This window comes from Aristolochia californica, unplaced genomic scaffold (genome assembly GCF_029961685.1).
Source record: "Aristolochia californica isolate CCGP_79_NKW_82.1479 unplaced genomic scaffold, dmAriCali1.0.hap1 SCAF_15, whole genome shotgun sequence".
Taxonomy (NCBI): Eukaryota; Viridiplantae; Streptophyta; class Magnoliopsida; order Piperales; family Aristolochiaceae; genus Aristolochia; species Aristolochia californica.
This window is the reverse complement of record NW_027181826.1, coordinates 25,454,130-25,473,341: the sequence shown is the minus strand read 5'-3', so window position 1 is coordinate 25,473,341 and position 19,212 is coordinate 25,454,130. Positions and strand designations below refer to the sequence as shown.

At 41.3% G+C, this 19,212-nt stretch overlaps 3 protein-coding genes across 3 annotated transcripts; 1 reads left to right on the top strand and 2 right to left on the bottom strand.

Moving 5' to 3' along the window:
* Nucleotides 1–4,121: 4,121 nt before the first annotated feature.
* On the bottom strand, nucleotides 4,122–6,307 carry LOC137951313 (probable inositol transporter 2). Its single transcript, XM_068797896.1, has 6 exons — nucleotides 6,175–6,307; nucleotides 6,009–6,079; nucleotides 5,543–5,878; nucleotides 5,351–5,458; nucleotides 4,660–5,244; nucleotides 4,122–4,577 (listed from the first exon to the last, which is right to left on the bottom strand). The coding sequence occupies exons 1-6, from the start codon at nucleotides 6,305–6,307 to the stop codon at nucleotides 4,122–4,124; spliced, it is 1,689 nt and encodes a 562-aa protein (XP_068653997.1).
* Nucleotides 6,308–10,546: 4,239 nt separating this feature from the next.
* On the bottom strand, nucleotides 10,547–11,461 carry LOC137951312 (YTH domain-containing protein ECT2-like). Its single transcript, XM_068797895.1, has one exon. The coding sequence runs from the start codon at nucleotides 11,459–11,461 to the stop codon at nucleotides 10,547–10,549; it is 915 nt and encodes a 304-aa protein (XP_068653996.1).
* A 7,125-nt stretch (nucleotides 11,462–18,586) lies between these two features.
* LOC137951311 (glutaredoxin-C9-like) lies at nucleotides 18,587–18,958 on the top strand. The gene has a single exon (XM_068797894.1). The coding sequence runs from the start codon at nucleotides 18,587–18,589 to the stop codon at nucleotides 18,956–18,958; it is 372 nt and encodes a 123-aa protein (XP_068653995.1).
* Nucleotides 18,959–19,212: the final 254 nt, after the last annotated feature.

Below are 19,212 nucleotides of genomic sequence, written 5' to 3'. Positions count from 1 at the left end.
CATCTTGCAACTACCAACTCGTCTACTGGTTCTGCTTGACTTCTGGATAGTGGAACATCTCACCATGTTACTACAGACTTGAGCAATCTCTCTTTTCACACTCCTTAAGATGGCACTGATGACACTGTGGTAGGTGATCGCACAGGTCTACCTATTACTTATACTAGTTAAAAATCTCTATCTACACCCTCATGTCAATTTTCCTTAAATAATATTCTTTGTGTTCCTACCATATAAAAGAAACTTATTTTTATTTTCAGTTCTATCAAGCTGACAATTCTTCCATTTAATTTTTACCAACTTCTTTTTGTGTGAAGGATCTTTGCACGGGGGAAACACTTTTACAGGGTCAAACTAAGGATGGTGTGTATGGATGGTCATCGTCCTCAATCAAGTCACCACCAATAATCGCCTTTTCCAGTGTGAAGACCACTTCGTCTGCAAGACATCACCACTTAGGTCATCCATCGTCTACCAATCTTAGGCATGTAGTGTCCACTTTTAAATTAGATTTATCGCATCCTTTGAATTTTAACTTCAATTGCAATTCTTGTCAGTTCAATAATAGTCACAAATTACCATTCTCATTATCTTCTCTTGTGTCTTCATCCCCTCTTGATATTATTTTTTTATATGTACTTCTCTCATTACTTTCATTGATGGTTTCAAATATTATGTTATTTTTGTCAATCCCCTCAAATATTTTTGGTTTTACCCTCTCAAAAGAAAATCTCATATGTTTGATACATTTGTCCATTTTAAATCTCTTGTTGGAAATTTCTTTGGTAAACGGATTAAAACACTCTATTCTGATAATGGTGGTGGTGGTAGTGGGGAGGGGGGAATATACATCAATGTCCTTTTTTTTTTTGCTACCAATGATATTTCTCATCTCTCGTCTTCTCCACGCACCTCTGAACACAATGGGTATTTGAACGATGACATCATCATATTGTCAAAACAGGTTTGCCTCTTCTTTCTCATGCATCCACACTGTTATCATACTGGTCATATGCATTCTTCATAGTTGTCTATCTCATCAACCGTCTTCCTACTCCCACACTTAATCTTATGTCCTCATATGCCAAACTTTTTTGCACCCCTCCCAACTACTCTAAACTTCACAGTTTTGGTTATGCTATCCGTGGCTCAGGCCATACTCTTCCCACAAGCTCATTCCTCGTTCATCCCCTTGTATATTTCTTGGGTACTCTACCAGTCAAAGTACCTTTCTATGTTTTGAACCCACCACCTCTCTGACAGTGGCTAGCCAATACACCCAAAAGATCGATCTAATAGGTGCGAAAAGCTACCACCTACAAGAGTGGACGGAACCACTCTAACACCCACCCCGCCCATTCTTGACTGCCTCTCATGGGATTCAAATGCGGGACGTGGTGTGTCCAGCTCTGATACCATGACAGCGGCTAGCCAATACAACCCAATAGACCGATCTTTTAGGTGCGGAAAGCTACCGCCTACAAGAGTGGACAGAACCACTCTGACACTTGTCTTTATAAGTCAAGTAGTGTTAAATTTGTTAAGTCTATATTTCCCTTCACTGCACTTATGTCTCACCTAGACCATCTTTCATCTGACACATTATCCCACTGGTGTTCATCTGTGTCTTTCCTTTCGGCTACCAACACATCAACCACATCTTCGATCCTTGCGCCCTCTGCAAGCTCCAGTCCAGACCTCACACCTAACCCCACTCAACCACCAAACCCCACTCCCGCACCTACCTCATTCACTGAACCACATCTATCATCCCTACCTACTTCTCCCCTCCCCGTGTTATTGTCACTAGATCTAGGAACAACATTTACAAGCTCATCCAAAAATTAAACCTCAAAGCCTTCTTCCTACATTTGTGACCAGTGAACCATCAACTGTAACTCAAGCTCTCACCGATCCCTAATGGCGTCAAACTACTTCGGATGGGTATGATGCTCTTGTTCGGAATGAGACATAGGAACTTGTTCCCTCAAACTCCTCGCAGAATCTGGTTGGTTGTAATTGATTTTTTATACTAAATTTATATCTGATAGCTCTATTGATAGGTACAAGACTCGCTTAGTTGCCAAAGGGTTTCACCAATGCCTTGGGGTTGATTATCATGAAAATTTTAGTCCCGTTGTCAAGCCTTCCACTAATCATATTGTTCTTAGCTCTGCAGTAAGTCGTCGGTGGTCGCTTCAATAACTTGATGTCAACAACACATTTCTCCAAGGTACCTTGTCTGAGGAAGTTTTTTATGGCACAACCACTAGGCTTCATTAATTGTAATTATCCCCACCATGTTTGCAAACTTCGTAAAACTATCTACGGTCTCAAGCAAGCTCCACATGCTTGGTATCATAAGTTATGCTAGTTTCTTATCTCCTCTGACTTCACCAACTCTCATGCAGGCTCCTCTCTATTTATCTCTCTCATTGATACTGTTGTGTTGCATATTTTGGACTATGTGGATGACATTATTATTACAGGAGACAATGATCAAGCTATGACAACATTTATCAAATGTCTTGCTAAGAAATTTTCGCTCAAGGATCTTGGCTCATTGATCTACTTTCTCGAGATTGAAGTTGTTCCTCATTCTCAACGATTGCTTCTGTCTCAATGCCAGTATATTTCTAATCTTCGTGCTCGCACATGCATACAAATGCAAAGCCTGTAGTAATACCTCTTGCCACATCCTCTACACTCATACTTCAGTTTGACACGTCACTCTCTGATCCATATGAATATGGAACTGTTGTTGGTAGTCTCCAATATTTGTCTCTTATACGCCATAACATTACTTATGTTGTGAATAAGTTATCCCAATTTATACATTGTCCTACTACTTACCACTAGGATGTTGTGAAATGCTTGTTGCACTATCTTTGTGAGACTTTGTATCATAGTGTTGTCTTACACCGATAATCTTCTTTGTCTCTCCATGCATTTTCTGATGTTGACTGTGCAGGAATTAAGGATGATTTCACTTCTATAAGTGCTCATCTTATTTACCTAGGTCGCAATCCTATCTCTTAGAGTTCTAAAAAGCAACAGACTGTGACTCACTCATCTACTGAGGCAGAATATTGATTTGTTGCAACTACTGCAGCCGAGATCCAGTGGATTGGCTCTCTTCTAACTGAACTAAGTGTTTTTCTTCCATAACAACCGGTGCTTTATTGTGACAATGTTGGTCCTATAAATGTGTGCTCCAATCCAGTATTTCACTCTCGCATGAAACATGTTGCTTTGGATTACCACTTCATTGGCGAACAAGTTAAGGGTGGCATTCTTTGGGTTACTCAAGTCTCCTCTAGTGATCAATTTGTTGATGCTCTTACCAAACCGCTTTTGCGAACATGTTCATCTTCTTGAAGAACAAGATTGGACTCTCCTCTCGAAGCTCCATCTTGCGGGGGCATGATAGAGATAGAGACAAATTATGATAGAGATAAAGATCAAGTCAGATGTAAACGTTTGTATCCAGATATGATACGTAGCTGAAAAATAAATCTTTGTAATTAATTAGGAGTTTCTGTAAATCTTTCTATAAATACCTTACTCTACATCAATGAAGAAATGGTAATTAACTCCCTTTTTCTCATCTTCTACACTTTTAACCTATTCCTTTATTGAACGTTATATATAGTTGTTCTTCGTCAGTAACATATCGAGTGTAAGGTTAAACGATAATTATTTAGGATCCCAAAAAATTTGAAACATCAAACATAAAAAGGGAAATGAAAGTAATTTATTGTGCATTTAATTGATGAGGAATAATGTATTTATAGAGATTGTAATGTAATATTACAACTCTTTGGCTAGCGTGTTGTAGATGGGTACAAAATTTACAGTTTGATTTGGAGTCTATCTCGAAACTCAATCAACCTGTATCAACAAATTGACCAAATCCATGAGGGATCTTTTCTTACGTGTGAAACAGCTTGGTAAGCAAATCGTAACTCTTCCTGAGGCTACTTAACAAATCTACGGCTTGGCACTCAACATGGACTTGTTCCCCATCTAATCCTGCTTCGATTTACTGTTGCGTACATTATCCGTCATTCGCCTTTTCGTACCTCCCGCACAGTGCAAGGAGAAACGAAGAAACGAAGCTGCTATCCCCTTCTGTTCGATGACGACACATGCAGGAGCTTCTTCTCCAGCATGGTCTCCACCTCCTCAAACGGCAGCCCCTTGGTCTCCGGTATCAGCATCACCACAAACACCATGGCGCCCATCGAAATCAACCCGAATATCATGAAAGTCCACGCCACCCCGATGGTCTCAGTCAGGCTCAGGAAGGTTTGAGCGACTATCAGGTTCGAGACCCAGAGAGTGGCGGCGGCGATGCCGCTGCATGTTCCCCTGAATCTCAGTGGGTATATCTCGGAGTTGACGACCCAGGGTACGGTCCCCATCCCGGGAGAGAAGAAGAGGATGTACATTGCCAGGCCCAGCAGTGCCAACCACCCGAAATTGCTCGGACAGCCTCTGGTGTACCACAGCCCCGACCCTCCCTCGCATTGATCCTTCAACGTGGAATTTGAAACAACGCATGCTCCGGGAAGCATCTGCGGAGAGGACCAGACAGCCAGATGGGTCAAAAATCTTATTCTGGATCAATCTACAAGTATTGTTTACAGATAGAATTACCTTTTCGGTGCCAGAAGCACAAAAGCCACATTCAGCAAAAATGCATTGCGCACAGTTCCAAGTCGCAGAAGGAGGCTGGTAAGTTGGGCAGGTATTGCCACCAAAACTAGCAGTTACTGCCCTCCCGACCGGTGGCGACTCAATGCTAGCCTGGTGGAAAGCCCCCGTGAGGATCGCAAGCGAGATGATGACGCCCGCAAGACTGATTATCAAGAGTTTTTTCCTCCCCGTCCTGTCGATGAAATAGATGCTGATAATGGAACCGAAGGCATTGATGCCGGACGTGATCAAGGAGAGGAGGAGAGCCGTCTTGTTCGACGCGAAACCAGCCAACTGAACGATGGTGGGACTGTAGTACATCACGGTATTGATGCCCACAAACTGCTGGAAGACCAGAAGCCCGATCCCTATCACGAGCGCTCTTCGCACCGACTTCGTCTTGAATATCTGGCCGATGCTTACCTTCTCGGTAGAGTTTTCTTCACTCTCTGCGTTGACTGAATCCTGTAACGCTTGTATCTCTGCTGCGACCTCTCTTGGTGGATAGATTTTCTCCAGTATGACTTTCGCTTCCTCCACTCTCCCCTGGGAATTATTTCAGGTCGAAGATTATTTCTTTCAAACTCATCATCAAAATCAGAGTTTCATTTAAAATCGGAAAGGGAAGACGAACAGATTAGCGAATTCATACCGCACGGAAAAGCCAACGGGGTGATTCCGGGAGAGACAGCATGAGAATGAATTGCATGAGTGCCGGAAGCCCAGCGACTCCCAGCATCCACCTCCATGTTCCAGGCACCTGAAATCAGAAACCCAAGTGGAATTAGCATCTCATGTACGAAGAAGGCGAACGGTGTCGACTCAGATGAAAGATATGGCTGACCTCGGTGAAGGCGAGATTGATGAGGTAAGATAAGAACTGGCCGGCTGTTATGAGGAAGCCGTTGGTACTAACAAGAGCGCCACGGATCTTAGCCGGAGAAGCTTCTGATATGTACAGCGGGGCGGTCATGGACGCGATTCCGACGCCGAAGCCGACAAGAATGCGACCGGCAATGAGAACAGCCGGATTGGGTGCCGTTGCCATGATTATGGACCCAACAAAAAAGAAAAAATCTGCAATCAGGATTGCAGTTTTCCTCCCAAATCGGTCGTTCATCCATCCTCCAGCTGCAGCTCCAACGATCGCTCCGGCGACCGCCATGCTCACGATGCTCTCCTGTTGCCACCAAAAAGATTGAATATTAACCATTGCAGAGCCAAAAAAAAAACAAAAAACGGGTTTCTTGTGGACGAGAAACTTTTGATCACCATTTTTCGCACATAAAAGCAAGCACATGAATGCACACCTGTAAAAAGGTTTTCCGATCAACCTCCTCAAAATCGTCTCTGATGTACAGGAGTGCTCCCGAAATAACTCCTGCAGAGAGATAAAACAAATTTAGCACATTAAAGAGAACAGATCTAACGAATCACGTACATGAAAAATATCAAAAGAAGAAAAGAAAAAACAACCTGTATCGTATCCGAAGAGAAGACCGCCTACTCCCGCAGAGAAGGCCATGCGAAGAACATAAGGGTTGGTCCGTACAATAGAAATACAGTCCTTAAAAGCGACCCCATCGGTTGGTTGAATCCCTCCTTCCATGGCGAAATCCCAACGTGAACTCCAGTTGTGATTCCTTCCTTCTTCTCACGAGAGCAAGACGGGCCTGGCCGCAATTAAACGACGAGCGGAAGGACGAGAATGAAGGAGGGAGATACGAGGAGAGAGAGAGAGAGAGAGAGAGAGAGAGAGCCTCTGAATCACCCAGTTTATCTCTGATGATCTCCTTCCTTCTTTCAATGCTTTCTGAAGAACATGCGAGGGTCAGCTTCCCCTTTATGCTACCTCGAATCACCCATTTTTGCTCAATTTGCCCCGGTTATTTCGTGATCACCAACCCTGTAAAACAAAGCTGCCAAAACCAAGAGAAACAGATAGATGTGCGTATCTGAGGATGCAAAGTGTAGAATCCACGAACGGCATATAAGAACCACTCATCAACCCCGTAGGAGACGACGAATCTCACCCTCCGGCCCCCAACGGCCAAACTAACTGCTTCGCCCACCTCGAACCTCAACCGCCACTCTTCTGCATAGATCGTATATTCTTCCGTATGTAGCGAAGCTCCTCTCTTTTTCCAAAATTGCTCCAAGGTTTTAGGCTACTTTGCTAAATACAGATAGCTTAGAGGGAAGACGACGAGTACCTTGAATCTCTGCAATGAAGTTTCAGACAACTACACGCATGGTTTCACAGGTTCAAGAGTGTGTGTATTTTAAAAATATTTATCTACATGATTTAGGGATTGAGCATTGTGAGACCAATTTAATGTGAGCTCCTGAAAAGTGGCAAAAAGGGGATTTTTATGTCACTTGTGTGACACACATTATCAAAATCATAAATCAAAATCAAAAGCATTGTGAGACCAATTTGCTACCACATGAACAAAAATTTTATAAGATTGAGTAATAAATTTTATATGTGACTAGTTATTTTAGGACGAAATTGGATTCTTTAGTATGATGAGGCTCATTTTATCCTCCTCAAATTATTTGTATCTTCGGGATCTAGCGGGAGTTTTATGAGTTTATACCCGTGTCGGAAGTCTATCATGGGGTCTGTTTGGAACCCCATGGAAAAGAAAAAAAATTAATTTGATTATTATTATTTCTAAAAATAGTTATTTAAAAGAAGAATTTGATTATTATCTATTTTTATTAATATTTTTTTAAAATAATAATGGTGATTTTTTTTTTTAGGGTTAGAGAATTAAATTAAAATAAATAAATAAATCAGCCCCTATTCTTACAGCATCCCTTTGACTTCTTCAATTCATTCATTGCTACATGAAAAAAACGATCCAACTGCCTAAAAGCTGATCAGATTTGGCTTCCTCTTCTCTTCCCTGAAAATGGGGTGATACTGAACATCAGTAACTCTAGACAGAACAGTTGATAGTACTGAAAAGCTCACCGTGACAGTGGGAATACAAATCCAGGTAAATTAACCTTTCTGTAGAGCCAACGTGGTGACTCGGGAAGAAGCAACATGAGGAGGAACTGTAACAGAGATGGAAGCCCAGCAATTCCCAGCATCCATCTCCATGTTCCCGGCACCTGCAAACAGAGGAATCCGTCACCCGTGTCGAATACAGCTCAGACAGGTCATATGGAACTTATCCTTTCTCTGAATTAGGAAGGGAGAAGAGAAATATGGAGGGTGACCTTGGTGAAGGCCAGATTAATAAAATACGACAAGAACTGGCCGCCGGTGATAAGGAAGCGGGGAAGTCATGGATGCCATTCCGACGCCAAGGCCAACGAAAACACGACCTAGGATCAGAAGAGCTGGGTTTCGAGCAGAGGCCATGACGACGGAGCCGACGAAAGAGAGGAAATCTGAGACCAGTAACCAAACTCTCCTTCAAAATCGGTCGTTCATCTAACCTTCGATCGCAGCCTCGATGACAGCACCGGCAACCGTCATGCTCACGATGCTCTCCTGGTAGTTTTCATGTAACAGAAATCAGCACAAACTTTATAAAACGGCATCATCCAATTATTCATCAATCATGATTCAGATTACCCTTAATTCTTGCAAATATAATTCAATAAGGAGAATCGAAAACGTGTCAAGTTAATTACGTATCAGATAGAATCAAGGTTTTTGAGTTTTGAGTTTAAAATTTAACAGTTGTTTGTTCATCAAGACTCACTATTATAGGGGTGGCTTCGAACCGAGCCGGCTCGAGCTCTGCTCGGTTCGATTCAGTATCTCTCGAGCTCAAACCGAGCACGAGATCCGGACTCGTCTCATTTAAATTAACGAGCCGAGCTCGACCAAATCAAGGTTCGGCTTGACGACTCATGAGTCAGCCCGTTAACGAGCTAAGTTGGGAGCGGGGGAATAGAAGCGAGAGCGAGAGAGGGGGGGGGGGGGGGGAACTCTTCCTCCCCTCGTCACCACCGAGCCCCTCCTATCCGTCTGCTCGTAGGCCATTCGCTTTCTTCCTCCCCTTGCCTTCGCCTTTGTTTCTGTCGATGCGGTTTTCGTCACCACCGTTATCCCCGATGACACCGGCGCCGTAACCGCCCTTCCCCCACGTCGTCTCGGTGGAATACCCAAGTTTTGAATAAGTATTTAATAGTTGATGATGTAATACTTTTAGTATGAGACAATTTTTATTGTAATTTTGTGTTTGACATTTTATTTGATTAAAATTTTATCGATAAGTATTGTAATATATTAGATTAATTATTAAATTTTATTTATTGCCCTAGAAGAGGTAATAAGAGGTCCATTTAACTTTCCTAAGAAAATTTTAAAATATTTCTTGTAATATTCTAACATGTCACTAATAGTAATAAGATTTTATTTAAAGTTTTTTTAGGAAATATGTATCATAGGAAAAATATTTCTAGTTTTTCTTAGAATATAAGTTTCAACCAGGGGCACCAAGGAGGCCATAGTAAATTTATGGCCAAATTCAAAAATTACAAAATAAGCTAGACAACATTTGGAGTAAAAAAGATTAATATTGGTGCACTTTAATCCATTATTGAAATTCAATCCTGAACCTCCCCTATCATTCTTTTTTTAAAATGTATGTATAGTTTTATATATAATTTATTTGACATATATTTTATATAGAGTATTAAATGTAGGTTAAGCTCGAACTCGGGTAGAACTCGTGCTCGAACTCAGTTAAAATTATTAGGCTCGAGTTTGATTACAATTTTAGGTTCGAGGCTAGAATCGGTTCGAACTCGAGTTTAAAATATTTAAATCAAAATCGGTTTGAACAAGGTTCGGACTCAGTTGGATTCGATGTCACTCTTATGCCCAATTTTAAGTAGAAGTTATTCCCAAATTTATGTAAAATGTATGCATAATTTTATATACAATTTATTTAACATGTATTTTTTAAAAAAATTTAAATGTATGTTGAAGCTCGAACTCGGCTCGAACTCGGTTAAAATTATTAGGCTCGAGCTCGATAACAATTTAAGGCTTGAGCCTAGGCTCGCCTCGAGTTCAAATTCGAAATATTTAAATCAAACTCGGTTCGAAGATAGGCATGCTCGAGTTAGACTCCACCCCTACATACTAATACATAAAAACACAATTCTGAAACCCAGGCCATGCATGCCCATGATAGAAATGGCGTTGGGCCGCTAGGCCGCCCTCTTGAAATTTTTGGTACATGGCTACGTGCCAAGGTAAAAGCCGAAGAAAGAGACAACCAGGCACACGATAGCCCTTTCTATTCTCTAAACCCAGAAGCAGAATCTCAATCCGCATCTCCAACTTCAAGTAAATCCAAAAACCCAATTTTAACCGACAGAATCAAAACCAGACAGCAGAAAGGCTCTCGTTTCAACAAGCCTGGACTGGAAAATATATACACGAGAAACAGACAAACACACAGCAGAGCTGGTGCAGTGCTGAAGCAAAAGGACTGGAGCGAGTGGAGACCGGAGAAATCTCGTATATTATGGACGGATTTGAAAAGAGATTCCGGCAAGAGTCAATCACCTGTGTCGTTTAACCTCCCACACAGTAACAATAAATGCCTACAGATAAGATCGAAGTGGGTCCTCAGAAACGGAAAAAGTATTGGATTCAATAAAAAACGAAGATCGAGGGGACGAATTATAATATCTTATATCTGCTTTCCAGAAGAAATTTACAGGGATTATATGGTTGTCGCGTTCAGGCGCCATTTACTGCTGAAAAACAGTGACGAGTTCTGTTGCTTCCAACAAGTGATGTCAGACGGTTTTGGCATCCCGTAAGGGGGAGTATTGACATATAAAGTCCACGCTTGGCCCAGACCTGTTCTTATATCAGTTGTCGGTACTCCAAGTTTTTGTTGAAATCAACACGTTCTACCATCTCCCCAAGACCCACAAATTGCCCACTAGTGTTAACAGAGAAAAACAAAAAAACAGGACAGCCACCAGATTTCTCCTGGGCTTCCTGGTATGCCACATCCAGCTTCTTGTTTCCACAAGGAGTGCTAGCCTTGTGTATATCATCTTCACTATAAGACTTGATAACAAAAAATTTAGCATCAATATACTTGACAGCGAAGTCTTCACGATTATACTGGTTTCTGTCTTGAACCACAATTGAATCCTCAGTATTTCCATTTGAAGGAAGGTACTGTCCCTTCACTGCTACTGCAACTTGCGGCCCAAAACCCTTCTGATTCTGGAAAGGTCGAGCTCGAGATCCTCTGTTAAGCTCATTAAACCCATCTGAATTTTCATTTCCATAACCAAAAAAGCCATTCCCTCGACTGCGTGATTTGTATTTATTATCAACAGACAACCAGCCACGACCATTAGATCTTGCATCGTAGCCATTAGATCCATAACATGGTCCCGTTCTAACTGCATTCCCACAGTTGCCATATATTCTGTTATTTGGATATATCCTGTTCAGGAATCCAGGTGTGGAACCCATCCCAGATGTTGGTCTAGGAGGGTGCAAACCTATAAGATGTGGCACAGGATGAAGGTTATGATTTCTAGCTGGGGGGATGCTGCTGATATGTGAAGCAGGTGAAGACCTCGAAGTACTTGTAGTAGCAGGCCTGTGTTTCCCATCAGTAAAGACGGGTCCATCTAACCATGAGCTAGGTGAAGGCTTCTTGGCAACTTCAGGAACTTCAAGAGTCTTTGGTTGAGAATCCAATGAGAGCTTCTGAAGTAAATCTGCCGTTTGGTCAGAGGCAGGAGCCACGGTTGCCATGTCCAGATCTCGAACCGGAGGCGCTCTGAGGGTGGTGGAGAAATCCCAAGTCCTAACCCTAATAGAGACAAGAGCGAGTTGCGAGGAGGAGAGAGAAACCCTAGAAAAGGATTCGGGTCAGAATAGAGGAGCCGCCACGGGAGAGAAGGGGAGGTTGGAAAAAACCCTGAATTTTCTTCGTGAAGCAGAATGAAACCTCTCTTTCTAGACCTACACCATTGCTCATAAGAGAGACGAAAAACATGAATATGAAAGAAGGCGAGACGTGACCCGAAGCTGCATCTGTATTCACGGAAGAGACGACGGACAGAAGAGATTCCTTCCCACAATTTCTCCTACAAAGCTCGTAAAGGTTTTGTAGATCTCGGACATGCAATATTCAACGTGCGTAAGTGGTGACTTAGCGTGAATCAAAAGAAGCTTGAGATTCCTCTTTCAGGAAAGAGGTTGAGCTGAGAATAATCTCTCTTTTTGACAACTACTGGTTCATTTTCTTACTTTCTCTTTGCTCTTTCCCAACGTTGTTATTATGTGGATGAATATGGTGGATGAGTATAGATGTAGACAATTGAATGGATACGATTGTGTAGGGTTGTCTTGTCTAAAAACCTTGTTTCAACCCCTAGAGAGCTTGTGCGAATAAGAAAGATTTGTATTTTATATGATTATTGTGTTGTTATTGTGTGGATGAATACGGTGGATGAGTATGGATGTAGACAATTGAATGGATACGATTGTGGTTCGGCAGTGTGCCTATGTCCACCGAAGCGACTGCCTGTAATTTTCACTAATATTTCAATTAGGGTTACATTTGTATTTTATATTAAACCTTAGACATATTTGTATATAAACACAAATACCCCTATACAAAAATCCCCCCCAACCTAAGTATATTTACGCCATATACTCCAACAAAGATGAAAGGTAGCAATTGGGTGTGTTAAAGAAACTCTCTTTGTTCAATGAATTGGGCTCCTGAAGCATGTGTTTTCTTAGAAGCCAAGCCCACCCATCAGTTCAACCCAATGGGCTTCAAGTAGTTTGTTTGAGTTACATGTATAAGCCTAGACGGGCTGAGATGACTTGGACCAGACCTAGTCCATTGCATCTCTCACCCGGATCGTCGCCTCCTGGTGACCTTCCGTTCGCTCTCTGAATTCTTCTCCCTCATATGGTAATCGGAGGTAAGCCAGGATTCGACCTCACTGCTTACCATCTGTAACACCCATGAAAGATCACCGTCCAGTTTCGTTCAATCGTCAATTTAATTTCTTCCTTCTGATAACAGCAATTCATCGTCCTCACCGCGACATCAGCGGCCTACCAGAAAGGCAAGTAGGTAACTATCTCCTGCGTGCACCCCGAAACTTTTTCCTTTTTCAGTTCTTTTTCTGCTGTTCTTTCTCTAATTAATCTTTCTGGTTCAATGAATCGTGAAAACTGGAATAAGAAAGCCCAGAACAGTGCCCTTTTGTCTCCACGTTTCTCTTTGTAATGTCTGTGTTAGTTTCATGGAGTTCAATGGTCCTTCGTTTCGAGTGCAAGATGATGCAAGCTCATGGTCATCCATGGAGTAGCAGCAGGGGCAACTGAGGTCTGCTTTTCTTTACGTTTTCTAAAACTCTTTATGGGATTTCAGTGGCGGTCTTCGTTTTGCTCAAGAGAAGCACCCAGAAGCCAAGAATTGAACTAGAGGATTCCTGTAACGTCTACAGACTTGATGGGGAGAAATTATAGATAACTGTCATCCTGAAAACACTCTCACCCATCAATTTTTCCCCCTGTTCTTGAAACTGTCAATTCGACTAATTTGTGAAAAATCCATGAGCAACGACGGGTCTTTTGATCTGCATAACATCGTTTTTTCTGATATCTCAGATTTTTTTAATTTTTCTTTTTTTCTTTTCTTTTCTTTTCTTTTTTGTTTCTCCTCTAATGGACAATCAACCCCAGAAAAAAAGAAAAAGAAAAAGAAAAAGAGGTCTTTTATCTTCTTCTTCAGCTTCTAATCTTCCTCTCCAAATCTTCTCATCTCTCCCCGCTTCTGTATTTGGAACACATAATTCACAGTTTTACTCACCAGATTCCGCTCTGATCCTTTCATGGCTTGTTCCAATGGAAACAGAGATGCAATACATGGAAATGTCGCCCAGAAGAAGAACAGATATTGATTACGCCATCTACGAGAACTCCTACTTCAATGGCGGTAGCAGCCCGCGGTACACGAGTCTCAAAGACATCATCTCAAGTCCGCAGTCTGCTGGAAGCCTTCTCCCGTTCGAGGCGGGAATCGGCTTCTCCTCCACCAACATCACCATCAAGAACCAGCTGGTGAAGCACGCGGCGTCGATGTACCTGCAGTCGACGGCGATGCTGGCGACCAGGAACCAGAACTGCTTCCCGAGTTTCTGGACAAGGGCAGTGCGCAGGAACCCGGCGTGTACGTGCCTAGACGCCATCACCAGATCCATCTGCTCGTTTCTGCAAAACATGGCGAATCAAATCGGAGGGATTTGGGGTCGCCGGAGTATATTCGTATGAGCTTAATCAATTCACTCGTTAGGATCCTTCTTCAATTCTCTTTAATTTCCCTCATAATTGTTTAACATCTTCGCCTTCTTCCGTTGTCTTTTTGTGTTCTTCCGTTTCTGTAGAAAGTTAACATCAATGTCGATTTTCTTTCTTTGTTCTGGAGTAGAAAAGCCTTTTCAGATTCGGGAATATGGAAGATCATGTTGAAGCTTGTCCGTTCGATGATTGTTGTTTTTTATTCATCTTGGTTTCATGAAGATCGCCAAACTCAGGCTGAGACTATCAGATTCATCGATGACTGGTGGTGCGATAACAGAGGTGAATATTGGATGATTTTCTTCAAATAGATCAAGCTGTTGAATCTATCTACTCCTCTGATCTTGGTAAGATTTCAGAATGCTAAAGCGAGGATAGAAAGACGCCTTAAACAATCAATTCTATCGAATATAAATAATCTTCACTGCACTCTGCATGTCAAAACTCAAAAGCTGACAAAAAATAAAAAAGAAAACGAGGGTGATTAATAAAAATTAGATCCATGCAACTCGGGTTTTACGTGCATGTAAACCAGGGTTGCACATAGCACAGATAAGTAGGGGATATCAGTTGATACTAATGTGATTTTAGGGCTATCTGATACACCCCATACAGGCCAATTAGGACACTTGATATATATCGGATTTTGAGTTCTTTGATATGTATACGAAATTCAATACAAAAAGTACCGAAAATTAGAAAATATCAACCAATGTCCATTTTTTTGAGATGTGTCATACATCCCAAAATGATTAACCAATTTAGAAAATTTTGTTCTCAACTAATAAACTTAATTTTTTGCACTCATTAATCTATATGGGACTATTCCTCTTTAATACCATGTGAAGTTGAGTCCAATGCCAATCCCGAAATGACTGACCAACTTAGAAAATTTCTTTTCTAACTAATAAATTTAAAATTTTTGTACTTACTAATCTATGTAAGAATATTCTTTCATATTAATAATGCGAAAGAATAATAATAATAATAATAATAATAATAATAGGAATTTTTCCTTAAATACCCATTTAAAATAAAATATTTTCAAAAATACCTACGTCATCAAAATATTTCTAAAACTACCCAACTTTGACTAGTCAAATGCCTATGTGTGCAGTCAAAAGCGACACGTAAGCTTTGACTGCTTATGTGTCGCCACGTCATTAGTGCAGTAAACATAGATCGACACGTCGTCTACCATGTCATTATTTTACCACGTCATCTGCCACGTAAGCTGACATGTCGTTAAATAAAAAATTAAATAATCCTCACCATATTCCACCACATTGTTTTTCAAAAAATAAGTTATTTTAAATGCTTTATGTGTCCCCTCTCATCTTTCTCCTCTCCTCTCGCCCTCTCACCGCCACCGCTAGGCCTCCTCTCCTCTCCTCTCACCGCCACTCGGCCTCGGCCTCCTATGGCCTCGCCCTCTCTCCTCTCGCTGTCGTCGCTCAACCTCGGCCTCCTCTCATCTCCTCTCCTCTCCCCCCCTCTCCTCTCCCCTCTCACAGTGGCTGCTGCCGCTGCTCCCCACCGCTTGGGCTTAGACCTCACCCTCGACGCCCCCCTATCAATTAAAAAATTAAAAAATATTTTAAATCGATAATAAAATATATTAAATTAGTAAGAGTAAGATTTTTTAATTAATTTTATATTTATTTTATTTTTAGTTATTTTAAATATAAGGTAATAATAATTTTGAAAAAAAATGTATTGATAAATTTGATTTTTAAACTCAAAACTAAAATTTTCAAAATTTTTTTATTAAAATAATTTTTAAATCTATAATAAAAAGGGGTTAAAATGGTAAGAGTAAGATTTTTTATAACTTATTATTTTAAATATAAGGTAATAAAAAGTGTACCGGTACATTTATTTTTTAAACTCAAGTAAAATTTTCATATTTTTTCAGTTAATAAATATTTTTAATTGATAATAAAAGGTGTTGTAAGATTTTTAATTAACTAATATATATTTTTAATAATTTATTATTTTGTAAATAATGTGATAAAATTATACAAATAAATTATATTTTTAAAATTTAAAATAATTTTTAGGCTTCGAGACATAAAATTTATTACTTTTCCCAAAGATAAATATCCAATATTGTAGATATTAGGTAATAAAAAATGTATCTGATTTTTTATTTTTTTTAAAATTATTTAATGTCAACTTATGTGGCAGATGACGTGGTAAAATAATGATGTGGCAGACGACGTGTTGATCTATGTTTGTCGAACTGAAGACGTGGTGACACATAAGCAGTCAAACTTTACGTGTCGCTTTTGACTGCACAGCATTTTACGGGTCAAAATAGGGTAGTTTTAGAAATATTTTGATGAGGTGGTATTTTTAAAAATATTTTATTTTAAATAGGTATTTAAGGAAAATTCCCATAATAATAAGCACGAGACACGAAATAAGCGTGTGTTTTGACCCTAAAGCATGCTGTCTGTTTTTTTATTTCATGCATGGTCGCCTTTTTCGTCACGCCCGTCACCTTCCTAAGTCTGACTTTTTGTGACTCACCCGAGTCGACTCGTAACTCCTCGATAAACTCCTTAAATGGTAGAATTAATCTCATTAATTCGCTCCTCTTCGATCTTCCCTGCCTGTTTTTTCTTATGATGGATAAGAAGCACAAATCCAGAGCGAAGGAAAGAAAAGAAGTAAACCATAGAAGGCAAAAAACGGATGTCTACCATGACCATTAAAATGCTGAATCATGGCAGGAGGTCTCCGCCAGATCAAATCAGAATTGATCAGAACATCACCTCTGAAGAAGATAAAAGGCCACAGCAGCGGCGCCCAGGTGAGGTTAACAGAGATTTGACGGCGTTACTGTTTCCGAGGCCCCGATTAAAGTCCACCTCCGCCGCCGGCCGTGGCGTTTCTCTGTCGGCCTGTCGGCCCTCCCCTTCCCGTTAACCATCTTAATCACGTATCGTTTGCAGGGAAAAGAGAAAAAATAAAACGTCTCGTCCTTTCTTCACAGGAACCTCCCGCCCGCATTATGGAGCCTAGCCTGGGTTAAGTTGTGTTCATTTCTTTTTTTGAAGTTATTAATTTTAACGATGTAAATATTAATCTAAAAATCACGGATAAATAATTTTTTGCAACAATGGACAGTCGCCATTATCGAGCTTTCCGCAGAAACAGTATAAATTACACGAAACCCCAGCAGAAGCACGCGTTAAAGACAGATGATTTTTTCCGCAGTCGGAGAAGACGAGCAGGCGGGACGAAGAGAGAGCTCAAAGGTGGTCAGAGATTGTCGGTTCCAGAAAGAGAACTGTAGCAGAGGGTAAGAGAGAGCGTACTCTCCGCCAATGGCTTGTTTCTTAATGTCGTTTTTGTTCTTCCATAAAATCCCTCGTCTACCTTGTGTGTAAAAACATATATACACAGCCCTTGACAACGATCTCGCTCAGTAAAGCTCTTATTGTCTGCTTGTTTCTTCTTCTCCCTCTCGGAACTGGAACCAGATTCCTTAAAAACGACTGTTTGTTGTTACTATTTTTGCTCTCCTTACTCGATAAGAGCCACCCTGGCGTGGCATCAAGGGGAAGGAGTGGGAATCGAGAAGTGAAACATCCAAACGGTATTTACCTGGGCATCTCCTACGATTCTGTTCTCTGCTTGTGTTTAATACTTTTAGGAATTAATCCCCTTTTTTTTGTTTTTCTTTTCTGGAAGAGACGAACAGTTTCTGCTTTTACAGTCTTACGTCGCTCCGCATTTGCTGCAGCTTTAAACTCCTGTTTTTTTCAGTCTTTTTACACGTCCATCCTTTGTCTCTTCTTCAAAATCCTCCCTACTTCCGATTTCTTGTTCTTGAAACACACTCCTGAACGTTGTCTTCGTGTTTTGTCAAGGTGAACGGTATCGAAGGAAGAGGGGGGGATCGAGGGGCTACTTTTGTTGTTCATCTTCATTTTGCAGAGAGAGCTCTGGTCTTCGGTCTTCGTTTTCTCTCTTTAAGCATCTGTCAGCTCGTACGTTAATCAGGCGCGCTTGCTGTAATTGCACAAACCGCCGTATCGTTTCAGAAACAACCGTTTCCTCTCTCGGCAAAAAATAGAAACTACAAAAAAAGTGTACTTTTCAGTCCGAACGTGATATATATCCGATCTTCGTCTTCCTTTCCCGACGGTTTTACAATCTGGGTTTTTTCCTCCTAGCTGCTTTAGTTCGTCCTGTCTTTCGATTTTCCAATTCGAGCCTTCATTTCATCACTTTGCCTTCGTTTCGCATCTTTTAATACCACATTCAGTTTCGCTTCCGTTACTGTTCTTCCCTGAAACCGAACTGCATTTCGTGTTTCTCCTTTCTACCTTTATTGCTTACGCTTACAGTTTGGTGTTCGTCTACTAAGAGAAAAGCTGCCTGTTCCCTCGTCTTGTGTTTTTTTTTCTGCAGAAAGCTCCGTAATTATTTGTTGGGTTGGAACAATCGAGCCTCGGTCTACCTTTCTTCGATCGTCAAGTACTGTAAGATAGAGTACCGGGTTGAGGTATTGACCAGGCGATGCAGTTCGTGGAAGAGTCAGGGGCGATGGTGGGTCGGTACCTGGTGATGGGCAAGAGGGAACTGCCGGCGGTGACGCCGTACCACCGGCTGCGGTTGCTGGCTACGGGGAACGCGGTGGTGGTGTTCAGTCACAGCGGGTGCTGCATGTGCCATGTGGTGAAGCGGCTGCTGTTTGGACTAGGCGTGGGGCCGGTGGTGTACGAGCTGGACGAGGAGAAAGGGGGGTCGGAGATGCAGGCGGTTCTGTATCAGCTCATAGGGAATGGCCAGCAACCGCCGGTTCCGGCGGTTTTCGTCGGAGGGAAGTTCGTGGGGGGTCTTGAAAGCGTCATGTCTCGCCACATCAACGGCACCTTGGTTCCTCTCCTCAAAGAAGCCGGAGCACTTTGGCTCTGAAATCTGAATCTCTTGCTTCTTCTTCCAGTTTGCTTCGAATGTATCCCCTCTTCTTCTGTTTTTCTCTGCTTTTTTGTTTTTAGTTTACGGATAGAGAAAACAAAAGCAAGAACAATTATATACAGCAATATATCTTCCTTTCTCTGTTAAATCACCATATGCTGTTCTTTCACCTTCTGCATTGTTATGAAAAATTGAAAAAGACCGAGATCGTCTGAGTCAATAATATACAGTAATATTTCCATCAAATTAAA